At 40.0% G+C, this 20,436-nt stretch overlaps 1 protein-coding gene across 2 annotated transcripts in view; it reads right to left on the minus strand.

Moving 5' to 3' along the window:
* The window catches only part of LOC119735509 (dedicator of cytokinesis protein 1-like), a 73,446-nt gene that overhangs the window by 20,743 nt on the left and 32,267 nt on the right, over nt 1–20,436 (minus strand). Inside the window, exons 28-47 of one of the 2 annotated variants that reach the window (XM_038209224.1) lie at nt 20,110–20,303; nt 19,539–19,718; nt 18,338–18,548; nt 17,568–17,653; nt 17,032–17,191; nt 15,969–16,100; nt 15,179–15,292; nt 14,895–14,984; nt 14,128–14,232; nt 12,812–12,953; nt 12,042–12,123; nt 11,778–11,862; nt 11,365–11,451; nt 10,703–10,879; nt 9,585–9,668; nt 7,704–7,835; nt 7,085–7,251; nt 5,505–5,603; nt 2,049–2,208; nt 986–1,076 (exon numbers count right to left, since the gene is read on the minus strand). In XM_038209224.1, the coding sequence (XP_038065152.1) occupies nt 986–1,076; nt 2,049–2,208; nt 5,505–5,603; nt 7,085–7,251; nt 7,704–7,835; nt 9,585–9,668; nt 10,703–10,879; nt 11,365–11,451; nt 11,778–11,862; nt 12,042–12,123; nt 12,812–12,953; nt 14,128–14,232; nt 14,895–14,984; nt 15,179–15,292; nt 15,969–16,100; nt 17,032–17,191; nt 17,568–17,653; nt 18,338–18,548; nt 19,539–19,718; nt 20,110–20,303 (2,578 nt within the window). The remainder of the gene's footprint in view (nt 1–985; nt 1,077–2,048; nt 2,209–5,504; nt 5,604–7,084; nt 7,252–7,703; nt 7,836–9,584; nt 9,669–10,702; nt 10,880–11,364; nt 11,452–11,777; nt 11,863–12,041; nt 12,124–12,811; nt 12,954–14,127; nt 14,233–14,894; nt 14,985–15,178; nt 15,293–15,968; nt 16,101–17,031; nt 17,192–17,567; nt 17,654–18,337; nt 18,549–19,538; nt 19,719–20,109; nt 20,304–20,436) is intronic. The other variant, XM_038209235.1, reaches the window with a different exon arrangement.

A 20,436-nucleotide genomic window follows, 5' to 3' on the forward strand; every position in this document is an offset into this window, starting at 1 on the left:
CGCTATTTTTGGCGCTCCTTCGAGACAGTCGAGGAGCGCAGTAGGAGCGCCTGCGCGATCGCGCTCCTTAAAAATGAAGGACTGGTTATGATCAACAAAAAATACAAACAGTAGTAATCCAGCAAGGAAATGTAAAAACCAAAAGATTACCTGCAAACACTTCTAAAAATTAAAATACAAGTGTATTTATATTTAGCAAACATGCTCCATTGTTAACCACAAAATCATTACATGCCAGGAAGTACATGTATGTTCGTACCGGCGCGGCCGTGGGGCTGTAATAAACAGTGTACTCTGTGTGTGATGAAACTGTGCTGTCACTCGGCTGATAAGAGCGCAGGGGATTAGCAGCATTATCTGATAACAGGGGCTGGTTTGTTGACAAAGGGATTAACAACATAACAGTGTACCGCTAGAAGTACTGTTTTCTTTCCGAGTTTAGAGGCCCAAACTCGGAAAGCCTCTAGCAGCACAAATACGTGATGTTGACTGAAAAAATCAGGTGTGTATACAGGGGGAGTAAAAAAAAACCATGGAACCCCATTTGGCAGAACCAATTATTTCATGAAGTTCTGCACTTTAAAAATCTAAAATATGAAAGCCCAATTAATAAGCTTTCTTTTAGCAAGAAAGGTAAGTGTTCTTTCAGCAAAACGAAAACAATTGACATAAGGATGTGTGTGAATTGTTTTCGTTTTGCTGATCGAACACTTGCCTTTTTTGTGATCCGTGGAAAGAACTTTAAAACGGTGGTTGTGTTTAAAATTCTGCAACTTGAAAAGTACATGAGAGCTTTTAATGATTCTTGTACTAAAAGAAAACTTCTTAATTGGGCTTTCATATCCAAGATTTTCAAAGTGCTACATGCAGAACTTCATTAAAAAAATGATCTTGACATTTGGGTTTCCTTTTTTTTTCTTCTACACACTAAAGAACACCATCTAGTCTCAACAATAAGGAAATGGCAAGTGTATTAAATACTTACGGACATGCATAGACATGGCTTTGAGTGGCCTAGGTAAGGGAGAGGCGTTGGCTTTCTTCATGTCCTTACGAAGCGGCCTGGCACTTGATATCTACAGGCAGACAGTAGCCAAAAATAGGGGTAGGTGTGTGGTTACACAATGTCAAAGCAAATCTCGTTTGTGAATGTGGGTGGTTAAGAGAAAAAGTGGTTGCAAACTCTTGACTCCTGTTGTTGATGTATTCTGCAAAGCTTCATATTCTATCCAAGCATCCAAGAAAGTTCTTAGGTCAGCAATTTCAATGGTTTAGGGGTTATTTTTAGCTGGGGACTTGCAAGACACAAAGCTGCAGAAACAAAATCACTGCAAGCATCACATAAGATGTACCTTATCACACCAGCTTTTGAAGGTGTCCAGAAGGCAGATGTTTTGAATTCAATTGCATGCTCAGAAAACATGTGAACAATTTGTGGGAATGAAGTTTTCTAAATACATTGTGACAGTACAACAAACTGGGCTGCATGGGCTCTTTCTAGGAGTACGATGAAAACTTCTATGCAGCACAATATTAGTATGTTTCCATGGTTCTTGGTTCTTGGTTGGTTCTTCTCCTAAATACTCCACGTGGGAGTTTATACAGGAGGCCAGAAACACCGGGGCAAACCCCTTCTCTAATAGCGATAAGTGTTTACTGGGTTCTTTTACGTGCATTATACAACACCATCCAAAGGACGAAGCAATAATGGTTATGTGCCTTGCTTAAGAGCACAAATGTCCGCCGGCGGGCTTGAACCCACGTCACTGTTGCCTCTGAAACACCAGAACATGAGTCCGGTGCTCTTAACCGCTAGGCCATGACACTCCATGTACAAAGCAAAACAAAACATTCATTTGCCTTTTGATTTCAGGCCTATTGGCTTCAATAATGCATTACAATGGATTACAAACAGAGATGTGTAATTAGTAGCACCAAAACCTATTAAAATACAAGCTTTCTATAGGTTGTACACAAACATGGACAGCCCTAAGCATGCTTGTCTCTACACAGTAAGCACTCTACATACAACAATTGTCACATCCTACCTTCTCATCCAGGATGATTGGTTTGGCTGTCTCTTTAGACGGTGTGCTGGCATTGGAGCCTGAGTCCTCTGCTGACAGATCCTTGCTGTTCCTCTTGGCAGGGCTGCCTGAACCCTTCTCCTTGTGTTGGCCTGACGACTTGCCGCTGGGGGTACCTTGTCTGAAAAAAAAATGATACAGGAACGCGTTGGAAGATAAACAAACAGGTCTTGATTAAGGTTTGGTTTGGTAAGGTTTACGGGCAGAGTTGCAGCTTAGTCCATAAATATAAGTCAATCACAGACCAGCTAATCTCAAATCAAGTCAGAATCTATTCATATGAACTGTGACTACTTGTGACCTGACTTGCTATCAACCTTTAACTTGTGATTGAACATGATTACAACTCTAATAATGAGCTCTCTACATGACTACACCCTTAAGTGGCTAAAATGAGAGAGTTTGCTGTTGCGCAAGCGCATTATACTACAGCTTAGAATCAATTGCTTCTACATTTGGGACAGTCTTGAGTACACCTTCAATAGGCAATCAGTTCTGTATTCTGTGCTGTTCATGCATAAAGCTCGCCTTCGGTGCTGCAAAAGGAGTTTCCCCAAACTTCGGCTTTGTCTCCCTCTTTAGAAGATTTCAAAACCCAAGGCAAAGTCAAGGTTTGGAGAACGTGAATGCTTTTGGTTCATTTTCAATCTAGGCTTTGACACCACCCACAACAGTTCATGCACACAGCTCCAAGTGGCTTACAGGATGTTTGGCCTGAAACTCAAATACACAACAAGACCAAACTTTTGTATATGCACTATGGAAGATGGCTAAAGTGATTTGTATGGGGATGTGATTTCTTTCAGGAATGATGGAAAGCATGAGAAGGCTGAGAGTGGGATAATTTGAAGCTTGACGGCATTTGTTGCATACTTCCCAAGACCTTGAATGGAACGCTGTGATTGGGTGGATTTGGTTGATGCTTAAGTGTATCCTCATTCATAAAACCCTAGAAACCAGTCAGGGGAAAGGGACAAACCAAATCTTCACGGCAACTATGAGACTGAGATAGAAAGGAACAATCTTGAAATTTCACAAATGGAAATAAAAAAACGATTGCAACCTTTGATAAAAACAACATCCAAATGATAATGCTGCATGGACCAAAACAACCGACTCATGCCTGGAAGTATGAAAGTGCTGCAAAAAATGTTTGCTTTCGGATTTGAAGACAGTGAATGTTTGAATGATACGATGACAGTTCAATACCTTAAGTTTCATTGAACATGAAACTACGATGAATTTTTCACCCACTAAAACCTGGATAAAAACCAGCAATGAAAATGTGCCACTGATCATGAGCGAAACATTGCATGGATATCTAGGAATTTTTGTATTGGATGAATACTAAAACAATCATAGTAATCATACATGATTGCGTGTGGAGCAAGAATTAGGGTTTAATTAAAGTAGACATGTAATAATGAAGAATGGAGTTTCTTAATGTAAAAGAAAAATACTGGCAGCAGTCTACCAGCCTGGTACCATATATGTACTTTCTCTTTTTTCTTCTATCCAACAAAATGAAGCATCAAATAAAAGGGAAAAAAACATGATATGTAATACACTGAAAGAAACAAACAAAATTATATTGTTTTTCATCTACAAGCAGTCCTACTTTCTTTTGCTCCTTGATTGATATTTTTTTGGGTGGTTATTGACCAAGTCATATTTGAACAAAATAACATAGGTAGCCATGTTTTACAATGATGTCATTCTGAAATCATAATATGAATCTTCTACAGCTTGTGTCTTGCTATTTAGAACCGTTGCTGGTTTCCTAACTTCCACTTGAACTGGAAATGCCAACCAATATGGACTCTGTGCACAGGTACCCCCTGATGCAACCCTCAGGGGCATTGTCTCTCATGGGCTGTCTCTATGGTCACAGCTAATAACTGGTCATGAACACTCTGCACCATGCGTGCTGCAAACCATTGTGTGTACATGTACACAATGTATCCTCCACTTGACACTATGATTGCTCCTTAAAGTTTCTCTACCCATGCTCTTCAACATATTCAATTTTTTTTTCTCCTAAGAAATCCTCAATTTGTATAATCCAAGTGGAGAAACTTTTGTTCTATTTTGGATGCTTTCAACCCTCTGAAAATAAGTTTTAATATTGCATCAGTAGTCCACAAAAGACACTCCTGAATTATTGTTGGCCTGCAAATAATTCAAACTGTGAAAAGTAAATATTCCATAACTAAATGTGAGTGGATTTTTTGGGTCCGATATCTTATTCAAAAGTGAATGTTTTACCGGTAAAATAGCAGTTTGAAAACAAAATTTCTTTTTTGGGGGTGAAACTTGAAACTGGCATCGGTAAAGCAACCTGAAATCACCATCTACAGTTACCGCACGGAGTCCATATTAAACCAAACAAACCCAGTGCCATGCAAGACTTAATAAAAATATCAGTCAATCACTGCCTTACCCATTCGGTGTTGGTGTATCGCTGAAAACGTGATGAAATAGTGAGAAAAAGAAGCGATGATTACAAAAAACCCCGAAAGATCCCAATGGGTGATCCATTGATTGCTTTTATTGAATCTCTTCTACTGCACTCCAGAATGACCATTTCTGTTGTCTTGTTAGAATCACTTTATGGGTAAGGGGGAAAATGGTCACAAATAACCACTGCAGTTTCAGAGACCAAAGCAGAGGTGGTGAAAAGTCTTTTTGTTTTTACTTTCTAAAGTTGAATACCAACTAGACCCTGAAACCAAATGTGATGCGATCAAGCTGAATGAGTCGTTTGTCGGGAATTTTAGGGCCACGTCATCACATCACTTCATCACATCTCTTGGTGTTCCGACTTCCATAATTTTTTTAACCAAAAATTCCCAGAAATTGTTTAACTTTTTCATTGATTAGGTAATGTTAGGTGTGATTGCAGACTTTCAACAAGAGAAGACGTGAAGGCTAGCAGTACTCTATAATGAATTTATATTAATATCTTCCCATTCAAATGTCCCTGTTTCCAAATGGTCAACAGACGCCGCTTTGGGGTGAATCCAATCAATCCTTGCACTTCCTCAATGCAAGTTTAGGGAGGTAACAAAAATCGTTTCCATTAAATGAAAGAAATCAAGAATTCTTCTAACGCAGCTGAAACAAACAGGTGAAACGCATTAAAAAAAGAGGGTTTTTACTGGATTTTGCTTCCCAACCAAAACACGCTTGTTATTGCACTCTTGGATTAGAAAAAAAAAACACCATGTGAGATATGATACTAGAAATAAAGTGTGCTTGTCAAGAAATGGAAAAACTCTATCAGTGCCTTTGATGGTCTTTGCTACTCAGCTTGTTGTGAATGAACAGCACGGCATGACAAGTAGTTGGCATTTGATGTTTTGGGTGTTTTTTTTGGGTGGTGCAGATTTAGTGTTGAATTGATAATATCTGTATTACCCCCTGGAATAGGTTGCAGAGTCACTCATGCGCCGGGGTGTGGTCAAGTTAAAGTTCCAATGCTGGGACACAGTGGAACTGACTAATTGCAAGTAGCTCCTGGTGTATGTGGAGAAGAATACATTTGAAATTGAAGATGATTAAAGGCAATTCTGTGACTTTGACTAGATGTGCACCTGAGACCACTCAAGTAGCATTTCAGTGCTCTACCAACTGGGGTAATTGTGAATAGTTATTAATTCAAAATTGGATGTCGAGATTTTGGATATTTGACTCAGAAAAAAAACAACTGAAAATATTTGAACATTTGATTGTGTGCCTGTATGTGGAACTGAACGGGGGAAAGAAACAAGTGTAATTTAGATTACACTTGTTGAGTTTATACCTCTGGTTCTTTTCAGAACCATTCTCTTAGTTGAGAAATTATTCGCACAAGGTGTTTCCGCAAACCTTTCATTATTTAGTATCTCCACCATGCAAAGCCTCAAATCTTACTTGTAATTTAGACTGTTTGACCTTCTTTGGTAAAATAGAGACAGCATTAACATAAATGTAAACAGACATTGAATCAATATCAATTTCACTTCACATTTTCTGTCGTTCTGTACAACATAGAAAGGATAATTGATAAGAGGAAATTCTAACTTTCAGGGGAAAAAAACAACACTTTTCTTTGTTACATGACATGAGATTAAAGAAGCACTCAATTCTCTTTGGATTGACGGGGTTCTCCCAAAATGCTGGGCTGCCTCTATTTAATAAAGAACACATGCCACGTGCACATGCCTGCAGCATGCGGCACAATTGTTCAACGGATTGGTCTATGGGCCTATTGCACAAGTCCCCCCCCCCCCCCCCGCCCCCAATGGTGACAATGAATGAGTTAGGCAGGACTCCTGAATGCCATTGCGACCAAATGCAACATTACAGCGTTTGTCCACATTTTGATAAAAATTGGTAATGCAAACTTCAAGCCATATACCGTGTGTCCTGTACACAGATTGCTCTTGACTGCTGACACAGCGTCATCTGCTATTCTTGCAAGGAGTTAACTCTTTCAGTGCCAAAGTCGTACATGTACGAGGTATATTTGTTAGTTCGAAGTGCCAACTCGAAGTATTTTGTAATGTTCATACTTAAAATCGCAAAACCTCGTACATGTACGAGGTAGAGTAAGCATGTTATCACAAGGGGGGTGCTCTTGCTCTTTCTAATAATATCATTTTCATTCAGGTACGACCTGTAGTTATTTGTTTCATTCGAGTTCTTGCGAGAGAGCGCAGCACTGACACTTGTATTTTCTGCAAAAAGTGCAGAATTCCCCTGTGTGCAGGACAGTGTTTCAGGGTGTATCACTATGTACGTGACTACTATTGACTTTTCAATGTACCAAGGATATACCAGCGAGCAACAACAAATTTAGTGAGTAAAACTTATTTCCTTTTTTTTTTACAGAATTTTGAACAATTAAAAAACACACTTGAAGTTGGGCACTTTAGGGTTAAACTTTTCAAATTTTGTGGGCACTGAAAGAGTTAATACTGGCTTCAATTACTAGTTGTATTTTAGAGAGGACTTACATCATGTCTGGATTGGAGACAATGCTACTCCGAGACCCATGAGTGTCTGACGATGTGGATGAGTTGGACATGGCAGACAGTGGCCGGTCTGACTGACCTCGTGAGAAACGCCGAGCGTAGGACTGGATCATGCGATCATTGGGGGTCAATGCAAAACCTTCCACAAGCTACAAAACAAACGGATTGCACCGATATAAACTGTATTGTAGTAAGACTACTTATATGGCTGGATAGCTAATTTGTTAGAGAATGATACAGTTCCAGAGGTCAGAAGTTTACTTCCCACTCCAGTGAATTATTTGCTTAACAGACTGTTGACTAAAAGGGAACCTAGTCTTTCCTCCTTGTGGTTTATTTGATAATTATTTTTTTTCAAAATGACTGTCTTAACAGCATTCCTTTGAGAAAAAGTACTATCAATGCCAGTAAACGAACTCATTAAGATCAAAGATATACAAGCTTCATTTTTATACCATAACCGGTGGAACATTTTTCTAGCTCTGCAAAACACAAAGAAACACTTTTTCAAGAACCTCTGGAGTTGCTACCTTTGAAGAAAACTGGCCAAAATATCTAAATGTCTGGCTAATGTAACCTAACAAAGATTTCCAAACTGTACCTTTTTGCCGTATCGTTCCTCCACCAATTCCTTTCTCTTGACAAACATGACTTCCATCTTCTGATGGAACGGCCGCAAATCCTCCTTCATTTTGTTGCGATGTAACATCAAACCCACCTCAACCAATGCCACCTAGTATTAGGAAAATGAAAAGGTTCAGGGGTCTGTATAAATCACACAATAGGGCTCTCTCATGACCAGAATGTCAGCATCACCATTACAGTAGGCCAAGATTGTATAGCACATTGCAAAGCTGTGATGGATAGCAAAAACTGTGAGTATACTGCGGAGCCAACACCCAGTGCTGGGTCAGCTGGATTATGACAACCATACACTGCACAGGTAGTGTCCATTATGCCAGTTGATAAAGAATTGGCAATTATTATACATGACAATCCGCCCTACCATCTAGTTTACAGTGCATGACGTGGTTGCTAACCAAACACCTGGCTACTGCCATGGTGGCTGATCATTGGGAAACCAGATGGTCAGGTGTACACGTCCCACAGAAATCTTAAAATGAGATTCAACAACTTTTCCAGGACAAAATTAGGGATTTCCATAACCAATTCCTACGAGGTTTTGGCATCTAAGAAAATTATTCCCGATACATTGGCCAGTCATCACACTGAGGCAAGGGACGTCACTCCCTTTCAGCCTTCCAGTTTGACACAAGACCACTGAGCACCACAAAGGCATCACAATGGTGCATTGAACATGCAACAAGAATAGCGCATACATGCATAAAGAGGAAGTATAGTAAACTGGAATGCAAACTGGAAGAAGGTCATAGCCAAATATTACCCATGATCACATATGGGTTGTGCAGGATTCCAAGACTTTTTTTCTTAGAATATCAACTTTCCATGACTCCTTGTAAAATAACCGAATTCCATGACTTTCAATGATAGCATTAAATTCCAACTTTTCCAGGATTTTTCCATGTGGGAAACCTGGCACATTCTTGAAGGAATGGTCCAACTAGCATTGGTTAAAACTGATTAGGGACTTGATTCTTGGGTCTGCAAAGCTGCTCATTATGGGCTCCCTGTACAAGTACCCCCTCAACGGTAAGGAAGGGAGAGTTGGGGGAGACCACTTGAAGTGACATTTGAACGCATTGCTGACGACGCCTGAGGCTCACACGAAGACGCTTTGTTTTGTGCACATTCAGAATAAAAAAAAGTTGTGCGTACTTCACGCTATATGAGCGCGAACCAGAACGCGCATGCAGTGTGTCCCTTCCACGGGGCTCTCAAAGTTGTTCAGTAAGCGCCCTCTCTTGTTCGTGCACGGAGCCCATAAGATCTGACAACACTATCCCTATATCCAGTGGGTGAAATGATGACAGACATCGAACATTCTGCAAAAATTATATTTGACGGTAGAAAAAGCAGATCAGCCTAGTCAAACTGTTGTGTGTCGGTGAAGGGCAAAACCTAATTTGATTTATATCACCCCGAAGCAAACAAAAAAATTACATCTTATACTAGTCAAAATGTGTTCTGTAAGTGCATTCAAGCTAATGTAGTTGAGACGTTTTTACATTCTACACACGGAAGCTCAAACTTGATTGTGATAGTTCATTTAAACAGAGTTTGTGCCTATTTACCATTGGATATCTCATACGGAATCATATACGGTATCAGAAAACAGCCTGCGCCAACACGGACTGGGTTTTCATTTTTATCTGATTCTGTGGGTTCCCCCCTAGAATATCATTCAAGGCTTCCCACCTTCCCCCAGCACTCAAACTAAACATGTCTGTGTCATCTTTTTCTCAAGTTCTTTTCAGGTGTCCTAACCACAGTGGCTGTTCCTTTAAAAAGAAATTAAATAATATATACATGTATTAAACAAAAGAAGCAGCCACTACTGTACCTGTTCAGCAAAGAGTTCCTTGAGTCTGGTGATGTGGATGCCATTCTCTTGATGCTCCCCTGCATACTCATCAGTGCAGAAAGCCTAGAGTCAAGTAAACAATTCGCTAGTCACTCAGGTATCTTGGGATGGCTTTAATGACTTTAACAGCAGGGGTAATAATAACTTCAGTTGGTATTTCAACTTATGTTCGGTTGGATAAAAATCCCATATTTCACCGTGACACTCTAAACCCTCCCCCCGAAAAAAAATTCTTTTGTGATAATTAAAAATGTTGCTCCTTTTTCCCCAACACACCAAACATTGCCCAAATTTTCATAACAATTCCCTTAACGTAAAAAATTTACTCGAAAATAGGTCTTTGACCCTTTCATCCCTTGACATAATCGTTCTGAGCCTTCCTGATTCCTTTAAAATCCACCAATTTGCAGGGATCCAAGGCAGTTGCTTTGAACTTGGAAGTTTCCAGAGTCTTCAAACCCCATGTAAAAAATAATAGACAGGACCCAAATTTCCTTAATCCTGCAAAATCATCTAAAAATCCACTTCCAAATTTTCAAGGGTTTGGAAGAGTCAAGCTCAAAAGAAAAAAATGTCCCTCTGCCTAAGCTGTTTAGTTTAGGAAAGATGCTTCAAGATGAACTGTCAGTGCTATTTGGGAGTTTAAGTTAAAAAAGGAGATGTCATTTTCAACTGGCTAGTTTCCGACAGTACAAAAGTTATTCACTTTTGAATGAGATATGGAAGGAAAAGACTCCATCCACGTTTAGTAATGGAATAAATATTTTACAAATTTAGAATATTTTTCTGCTGACAGTAAGTCAGCAGATGCTGAGTAAACTGGTTCCCGCCTCCTTATCAGAATTGATAATGTAGGGACCAGGAAGCAGTCTACTCGCAGGGTGGATTTGTTTGTGTGCAAAAAGCAACCCAGAATTCAAGCATTTCTTCAGAGGATTGTACACGCCCAAACTGAAACAAACTTCGTTAAAATAAGTTGAACATTTGTCTCAAGTCTGTTTAAGGGCATGGACAGTCATCTTCCAAACTCAGTCTTCAATTTGTCAGTATGCAACTACCCCAAGCCTTCTCTCCCCCCCCCCCATTATTGTTCTGACCTGCTCATATTTGGCCGGTCCGCCCATGACGGCCGAGTCAATCACACCATTCAGCTGCAGACTCAAAGGGTTGATGGGAAGGCTGGAGTCAGCCTGGTACTGACCAATCATCTGCTTCACCTTACTGTTGGCATCCTCCATACTGTCAATGGCATTACGGATGGGGGTCAGCTCCTCCTGGAGTGGGTAAGGTCAAAGGTTAAAGATCACAGGTCAAGGTTCAGGTCCCATACAGACATAACAGGGGCATATTGCTTGGTGCAGCCAACCAAGTTGCCATCAATGTCATGGAGACCATAGCAAATAACACAGCAAAGAGTACATTTATTTGAAGTATTTGCTTAAACAGCAAATCATCAGTAGAAATCTCCAAGCATGAGGACGCATTAGCATGTCACATGCCAGCACAACTCAAATTTCTAGCTGGGTCAATCACAAGTCAGGTTACAAGTACACGTAGCATGAGATGACAATTAGAACTGAATGTTTTCCTCACATTTCATTGAATAGCTTTTCAACTGACTTGTGATTGACTTGTGATCAATATGGAATCACTTTCCTGCTATTACCAAAGCACCATAAAATTGGCCATGGACAAAATATTCCATTACTGAGCCGAGTCACACTACATTGTATTTGATAATAAGGGCGTCACAACTTACGGAGGCTGTTTTGAGAACTTCAAACCATCTGAGAATGCCAGGCAGCCGGTAGGCTGTAGTGAAGTAGGTTCTCTCAATACACATCGTCTGCCACAAAAAATATATATGTAACAATGGCAGATCTGTCAAAGTAAGTCGGAAACAGACACCCCGCAAATTAAAGATTGATAAATATAATGAACAGTGGCAGGCAGTGCAGGATGCCTAAATGGATAGAAACAAACAGACTGTCTGAAATCTAAAGAAGGTACTTCTAACTCCTTTTTTTAAGGAATCTTAGTGAGAAAGCAAACAGAGAGCCCAGACTATTTTGTATCTGTAAAATGTGTATTCTCATAATAGAGGGAAGAAAAAAACCTTCTTAGGTCAAAGTTCAAGTTTATAAGTTGAATTGACATTGATTTGGTACTTGCTTTGAACTCATTGTCTTTGTCCTTGGTTTCCCTGTGGAAGGCTCTTGAGTAGGAGAATCTCTGCAACTCATTCACTGCATAGTAACTGAAAAACAATTACAAAACAAAATGATTGTTCAACACATTTATCCCCTACTACTTGTGACTGGACTTATGACTTGTGACTTGACTTATGACTAGACTTGTGATTGGACTTGTGATCAGCTTGTGATTGACTGGATGAGAAGTCTGGAAACTACTTCCTCCCCATAACTGTTTTCTCACCTTAGGATTTGATCACAGATAGTTTTGCCTTTGAACTCCCTTCGTTCTTCTCTTAACGGCTGGACGGGAACAACTTGAAGAACTAGAGAGATGTGGGTTAAGGAAATTTCTCTAGATGCGAATGATACAAACATTACCCTAGTGGTGTCATGCAGTAAATATAGTAAATAGTTAGTTTTAAAAATAAACAATCAAATGTGAGAGACTTATATAATTTTGACTTTTACATGAAGATTAATGAAAAATAGACACATTAATTTGAAGGTACAAACACAACTTTTTTCCGGTGAATTATAAGATAGTGCTCTGTGCCTATTTGATCAACTCTGGCACTCTACAGGTTGGCAAATGAGATTCATTGACCCTCAGCACTGCTTAGTTTAATGGCAATGATAACACATCAATCTGCATTCATACAATGAGCCATTTCACTGATCAGCACTCATACAGTAACTAATGGTGTGGAGTCTGTGCTCATGTTCCTCCCTCAATGATGACAACCAAATGACAACTGGGCCAAATTGCAGCCACTACAGGTTAGTGCATTTCACAGATGTCAATAGGCATTTGCACTCATGTCTGCAGTGCATGTCCACACAAACCTGTGTGCGCACATGATATATCCTAATGTACTAATTAGCATGTGTAAGCCACACAGCACTGTTCCAGCATGGAGTCCACTTGATCCGGTAAATCTGAATGCAAATGTAAGTAATTGCAGTCAAATGGCTTGCCCAAGGACAAAAGGACCATGACCAAGATAAGGATACTTTGTTGCTTGGACTGCATCTGTTCGCTGTCTGGTGGCGTGGTTTTGTTCATCATTGTAGCGTTGGGAAATTGCTGCTGTAACCGGGCAACAAAGTCAGCCAGCCGCTCATACTCCTTGCCTCGATAGATGAAGACTTTGTTCTGTGAAGCAATCAGACGACCAAGGGATGAACAAGAAAGTGAGATAATCAATTGGTTTTACCACTTATGCACCGAAAAGATCCTTTGAGCAGTTGGAATCCTTTGGGCAAGTCCAAATTTGTTAAGTATAGAAAAGTCTTTGCTTAAAGCTACAGTCCATCATTTGCAGCTATCCAAAAAGTAACTGACGTAATTATTGTTGAAAAACATACTTGGTTGGAAGATAGTAAGGGGACTAAACTCCCTGTAAAATTATTCTTTCTGGCATGCTGTCATTTTGAAGAAATCAACGAAAGAAGGCCTTTCCAACGGTGCGTCTGAAGACTCACTGTTGGAAATTTCTGTGAGTAGTTTGTTTTCTTATTCGGCGAAGCGCGCACAAGCATTGACACAATGCACACGCGTGCACAGTTGCTTTAATTCGTCGGATCAGTGCGCGACATCGCATAGAGCTGCAATCAGCTTAGTCAGAACGTGTCACGGACGCTAAATTCAGGCCCAATTCAAAACACGATTCAGCAGCTTTGGATTTGAAATCGAGATCCTAGAATGTTGTTTTTCTCGAAATATACAGCTGAAGCTGAGCTGGAACTTCATCAGGTTAGTTGTTCAGCATCCTTCTTTAGATTTTGAGCACTTTTGTTGCTTCAAACAAACAAAATGCACCAATTACAAATGATGGACTATACCTTTAAAAGCAATGGACTGTAAGCTAAAATGTCAAATGATGGATACCACTCATGAGTAGTTCCTAGCTGATGTTGGCTTGTCATTTAAATGTGCTTGGCAATATGTTTGGTTGCATAGTTTATATTGAAGCCTCATCCTGAGCAAAAACAGAAATATTTCATCTGTAGATGTTATTTTTTTTCAGGTACTTGTAATTTGATTATGCTAATCGCTTTTCCCCTTGTTTGAAGCCAAGTCTTGATTTGTTCATTTGATTTGAAATTATTTGGCCAAAACGAATGTTTTCCAGATAAAAATACCCATAAGAAATTTTGCTCCAACAACAAACAAATTGTTTGCCATTGTTTTTCCGGGTTCTACAGTCCGAAGCCATCAAACACATTGCCAAACATTGGTGCAGGAATTAATGGAGGGTGTCTAGGGTTGAATCGACATATGATTCTTGCTATTGATTAGAGCGCCCTCTATCTGTTCATAAACTCACCCTGAGGAATGATGGGAAGCCATGGCCGATGTACATGACCTTGAAGTACTCGGGAGCTGGGCGGGGGATCTTCATTATCTTGTCATACAGGTGGGCCATTCTTTGCTGCATGCAGGCAAGGCACAATTAGTCATGACAATTCAGTATTCTACTGGAAATGAACTGCAAGACCCTTCTATGGGCTAAAACAAACTTGACTCAGAAACAATGTGTGTATTGACTTTATGATATCCCTGCAAGTCATCACACTGCGAGATTGCAAAAATTGAACACACTACACATATGGTCATTTTCACAGCGGCATGTTTTGCGACACAAATTTCCCGTTTCATTTCATAATGATTTGAGGTATTAACTTTGAACAATTTGACAAGGCCCCGGACAAAGAGACAGTAAAGGACTGCCATTATATGGCTAGATAGGGTTAGCAGAGTGCCGCTACACTATTACCAAAGTCCCAGGTTCCAATCCCACCTTAGTCAGTAACCACACATTTTAAATGCACACAGTAACTTTTTCATGTTTTACTGTAGGAAGCCAGAAGAGAGAGTACAAACCCTTCAAAAACTGTGTCCCTCCACTCTTACACCGACATTCTTTTAAAAAAAAAATATGAATAGTATCTTTTAAAAATGCAACAACTAAAAGTCCCTACTGTAATTTCTAAAATGCCTTTCAATAAAACTCCTATAACCTGACAATTGTTCCCACACAGAGTTGACTAACTACACAGACAAGCAGCTTGCTAATGCAAAATATCAACTTACAAGCAGTTCACTGAGTTGGATGTAGTCAAACAGTTCCTTCTCATACTGGACTTGCAACTCTTTACACAGGAGAATGCCTTTCTCCCACATCTGGAAAATAGCATCAAAAGAAAAAGAAATAACGTACAGTCATAAGCATCTGTTGAACCTGGGATAGCCATTTCTTTACAAATGCCATCGCACAGAACAAGTATCAAACACACTGTAATACATTCAAAGCAATAAACCAATAAACCAATTGCTTTGCTTTTCTCAAATCTGCATTAGCAATGTGTTACTCCTACCTTTCCCTTGTCAAAGAAATCCACAATATCGTAGTACAGGAGTTCCTTCAGCTGCCTCTCTGTCAGTGCCTCAGGGTATTTGTCACTGTGTGTCAACAGGGGTTTGTCAGACCACTGCAACCAAAGCAAAAAGAGGTCACATTAGCTGTAAACTATGTCTATAACATCAGGGAGCACCCAGACAGGCCCCTGATTTCATGGGCCCAGCCTAATGGAACTGCTGAAAGTGAACAATGTTAAGCACCTTATGTGTTAAGCCACTAATCAGCAAAGTCATCATGAGACAGTGTGAATATCAAGCAAATCTTTCTTACGCTTCACACAATAATCTTGAAAGTGAAGGGAAAAACTTATTGTAAAACATTGAGGGCCTGAGGTTTTGATCCCAGCCGAAGCTCTCCCTGCGATTAATAGTGACATGGGAAGAGTGACAAACCAAAAAGGAAACACACTGACCACCTTCTCCATATGAGAATAAGCCAGCCTTCTCCATATGAGAATAAGCCAGATACTGATTAAGGCCTCATCCCACTGTCCTTTGAATTGCGCATATCAAGGCAGCTAGAATATTTGTCAGCACTTCTTCTGGTCCAAATTGAATGGACCTTACTAGCAGAAAACATTGCTTAGAATGTTTCTGTGCTAAGCTGAAATCAGCTGGGAATTAGCCACAAGTAACATTCATCTCATGACACTTCAGCTGCTTCCGTATCTTTTCTCTGTGACAGCGCCCTCAAGCACTCATGCACAGAGACAATAAGGCTTGGTTTTTGTTGCATGGTATACTCACATGCAGCCTGTCTGCGTGTAGTTGCAGTGCAAAGCCAGCCTCTGTGTAGTTATCACATTCCAAGTGCAGATCACACAGCTTGTATAGGTACCGCACATACATGTCTTGCCTGTCTATGTCCTTGTAGAAATTCTGGGGGAAAAAATACAGGGTACATATCAGAAAACTTTGTTCTGAGGTGTTTGAATCCTTATAGAATCCTTAGCTCTCAACTATCATGTCCATTCAGCGACCACTGTTTTTTTTGTCCGTGTTTAAATTATGTTGACTCCTATGTCAGAGGTCATATGACACACTGGACCTTCTCTGACTCCAACTCCGACTGCGAGATACTGAGGCTATGTACAGACTAACTTTTAACCAGCAGGTTGACAATGCAGCGCATCCTGATCTCAGGTACTTAAAGCTATAGTCCATCATTTGCAGCCATCCGAAAAGTAACTGGCGTAATTATTGTTGAAAAACAAACTTGGTTGAAAGATAGTAAGGGAACTAAACTCCCTGTGAAAGTATTCCTTCTGGGAAGCTGTCATTTTGAAGTAATCAACGAAAGAAGGCATTTCCAACGGTGATTCTTAAGAAGCACCGTAGGAAAATTTAAATTAGTAGTTCGTTTTGTTATTCAGCGCAGCGCGCACAAGTATTGGAACGATTGTTGTAATTCGTCGGATCAGTGCGCTACGTCGCGTATGGCTGCAATTCAAAACAATTCAAAACATGATTCAGTAACTTTTGATTTGAAATTGAGATCTTAGAATGCTGTTTTTCTCGATATGTACAGCTGAAGCTTAGCTGAAACTTCATCAGGTTATTTGTTCAGTATCCTTCATTAGATTTTGAACCCTTTTGTTGCTTCAAACGAACAAAATGCACAAATTACAAATGATGGACTATAGCTTTAAGTGCGCATTCATTCCAATTCAACGACCATTGAGCACATGTGCATATTGCAATTACACTGACCCATACATGAGAGCGCATAAGGACAATGACTATCTGGCTGTGCTCAGACTCTTTATCTAAGTGAGAGAGCTCTGTGGCCGTGTTAAGGGTTTAACATTACCAGCAGGTTGACAGTGCAACTCATCCTATTCTCTTTGCTCTCATCATGGATTACGTCACGGTATTCCAACAGCCGACCCATCAGGTCTTGCACCACTTTGATGAAAGTCAGCCCCTCGTTTCCAAACCTGGTCGTGTTCTGCTTGCAGTATTCACCGATCCTGAACCAAAATATATCCAACAATAAACAGATAGTAATAACGTGGCTACAAAAAAGCCAGTGACAATTAAAAAAAGAGCACACAATAACGTCTTTGTTTATTTACTCGTTAACCCTAACTCCCTAGCATGATTTACTAGGAACCATACAAATCCTGGCAAATTCCAACACCATATGGGAAAACCGCACACACATATTTCTGACTTTGATTCTGGAGGTGTGCCAACCCATTGTAAAAGACTGTCAGTTTAGGGGTACTGTACCCATCCTGACAGATTCCAACAAAACATGCCGTTGGGGTTTGATGGGTTGAGTTCTGTTAGGATTAATACATGGATTAATACTAGTCAAAATGAGGAGTTTTGTGTTTTACTTACATCTGTCCAAAGAGTTCCCTGTATTGTTCATCACCATGACCACCTTCAACTAGTGCATCTAGCTGACTAATGATCTCACGCTCAAACTACAAATTGAGAAAATAATACAGTTATTAAAGAACTTCTTGTTATTGTTTTTGACATGTCAGGATGCCAGCAGGGCAAAAAGAAGCCTAAAATCTTTCTATTTGAACACATATTCTGCATAACATAACTGACTTATTTGTCTTAATCATGAAGTTCAATGTGGAAAATAAGATAATATTTGAAGTAATGAACTTTTTTTACAAGCACCTTAACTTCTACCAATGCTTGGACGTGTTTTCGCCAATTGGCACGCACCAGTACTACATTGTAGTACATTGTATTTGATGAATTCATAGGACGTGCTTGGGCGGTATCAGGCAGTACAATGGGTAGGGCCGTTTGGGTGGTATAGGGACTAATCACATCCAGATATCCCGCCTGTCATTTCAGTTCAGCTTCTTCCTTATTAGCAATGTTATGTGTGCAAGAACCAATAAAACTGAAACTCTTTCCCATCTCTCACCAGAGTTGTAATCAAGTCATTCACAAGTCAATACGAGGTCACTGAGTTCCAAGTCAAGTGAATGAACTCTGACCGAGGCACTCGCTCGTTATTGCTTATCCTCTGTCAGATGTGACTTTATTTTTGATTGTCATGTATTTGGCTGGATGACAACTCTGCTGAGTAATTACACACAAAAATGAAACCTCTTCTCCAGTGCGGGAAATAAACCCTGTCTTACCTCCTTGAAGTTGCCGCGGATGTTGCACTCGCACTGCATCATGTCAAAGAAGATAGGGAGCGTGGCTTTACGGAGCTCCGTCTCAGGTACCAAGGTGACCTCCAGGAATGGTCCTACCATCTCAGGGATGAAACGGATCTTGTTCTTGCCCAGGTAGTTCCACATGGTACGAATGATGGCAAAGCCTACCTCCCGACGCATGTCACCATATCTGCCAAAGGTAGATGCCAGAACAGTGTATTTAGTACAATGTATATTACGCCTTACTGATTAAGTTCCCTACAGCAACCTCCTGTTTGCATTTGTTGGTACAGACAAGGCCACTTACTCTTTTTTCCCCCAGACACCCATCTCCCAATAGAATGACTATTTGCCAGTTCGGTGCCTTTTCAGTAGGGATAACAGGGTATGTGGTTGTAACTAGCTAAATCATCTATCAAGTTTGTCCAGAAAGATCAGTATGCTAGATAACTCGAACCATTACATTGATATTCGACTAGAGCTGCAATTTGTGATAACTTGATTCCAACACAGCACCACAAAAGCCCAGTGAATTAAGGGAAGAATGCAAAATTAAAGGGGTAACTCTAGCATTTACCCTGAGGCATCCCACAAAACCCTGTTAATCCTCGAGGTAAATGGGAGTTACCGCCTGTTTAATTTTGCATTCTCCCCTAACGAGTCAAACAAACAATCCACCCAACTTCTTAAAGGTTTACAGAAAAAGAAACACAAAACATCTGCAAATGATTGCAAAACAAGATTAATACATGAATATGGAAGATTTGACAGGATTTGTGTGTTTCAGTGATATATAGAACTTGGGCCAGACAAACAATATTTCTAGTGCTCCTGCCCACGAAATACACCTATTTTTTTCAATGTGACCTCATCGGTAAGTTTGCCCACCATAATGTCCAGAGCCTTGTACAAAACTCATTGTGTTTGTGTCTGCAGAGGCAGAGAAGCTACATCTGATTTTGTCAATGACGTCACATTGAGAGAGAGACAGATATTTTTTTGTGGGTGAGGGCACAATCTAAATCTTGTTAAATTACTGGAACACAAAAATCCCACAAAACATTTGTCTTTATTTCAGAACCATTTGTAGAATTTGTTCCTCCTTTTATTTCTGTAAACCATTTAATGATACCAAAAAACCCACAAAAATGAGAGATTCTGTTGTGTTCTGGAGACAAACCTTTCCAAGATCTTGTTCCTTTTGGCAGAACTGAAGTTTTCCAGCTGCAGCGATTCCTGCGTCACGAAGGCCACTGCAAGATGGAAGAAGTTATTCCAGAGCTGGGACTCAAACTCATCGACGCGGACAAAGGAACGATGTAAGACACGGGCAAACTGCTTCATGGCTAACAGGATGACACTATGGGTACAGGACATTCATGACACAAAAACAATGTCAGATAATAATCCAAATAGCAGGGTGTCGAAGGACACACGCACCACAATCAAAATGGCTAGACTCAAACACACCATCTACATTAGCATTACCTACATCATTATGAGGACAAGTTTTTCCCAGGAAAATATTGAAATTTGCAACTGGTCTTTAGACAACAAAAGAGTCTCAAATCTTTAGACAAGATTAAAAATCAGTTTTAAAATGTCCAATTTTTTCTTCCTCAAATATCCATTTATGGAAAACCCTGATATAGTCACCCTACTCAAAACATATCATGAATCTGGATTGCCTAAAATTCTTCAAAAAAGTCTTTGGAAAAAATGTGTCTGGATCCAAGTCCTGACTGCCTAACCTGTTCTGCTGGACAATCATGGTAGCCCAGTCAGGCGGGTAGATGTTCTTGGAGACAAGATCACGGAAGACCATGAAGATCTCCATCAGGAAATCTAGCAGGTCTGTCCTAGTGGGGAAGGAGTTGATGTACTCCTGGTAGTGGAACTCAGTCATCTGATTCAAGATGGAGATGATACAACTGACAAACTTCCCCTTCAGAGATGCAAAAGGAAAAAGGTTTGATTAAGCAGCAACTCTAGCAAGAGAATCAGGTTTTCAACCTAAATATTGTATATTACGGCTCCATTATGTCGTATATTAAGTGTGATATCTACGTAGGTGGCTC

Source organism: Patiria miniata, unplaced genomic scaffold (assembly GCF_015706575.1).
Source record: "Patiria miniata isolate m_02_andy unplaced genomic scaffold, ASM1570657v1 HiC_scaffold_10, whole genome shotgun sequence".
Classification (NCBI taxonomy): domain Eukaryota; kingdom Metazoa; phylum Echinodermata; class Asteroidea; order Valvatida; family Asterinidae; genus Patiria; species Patiria miniata.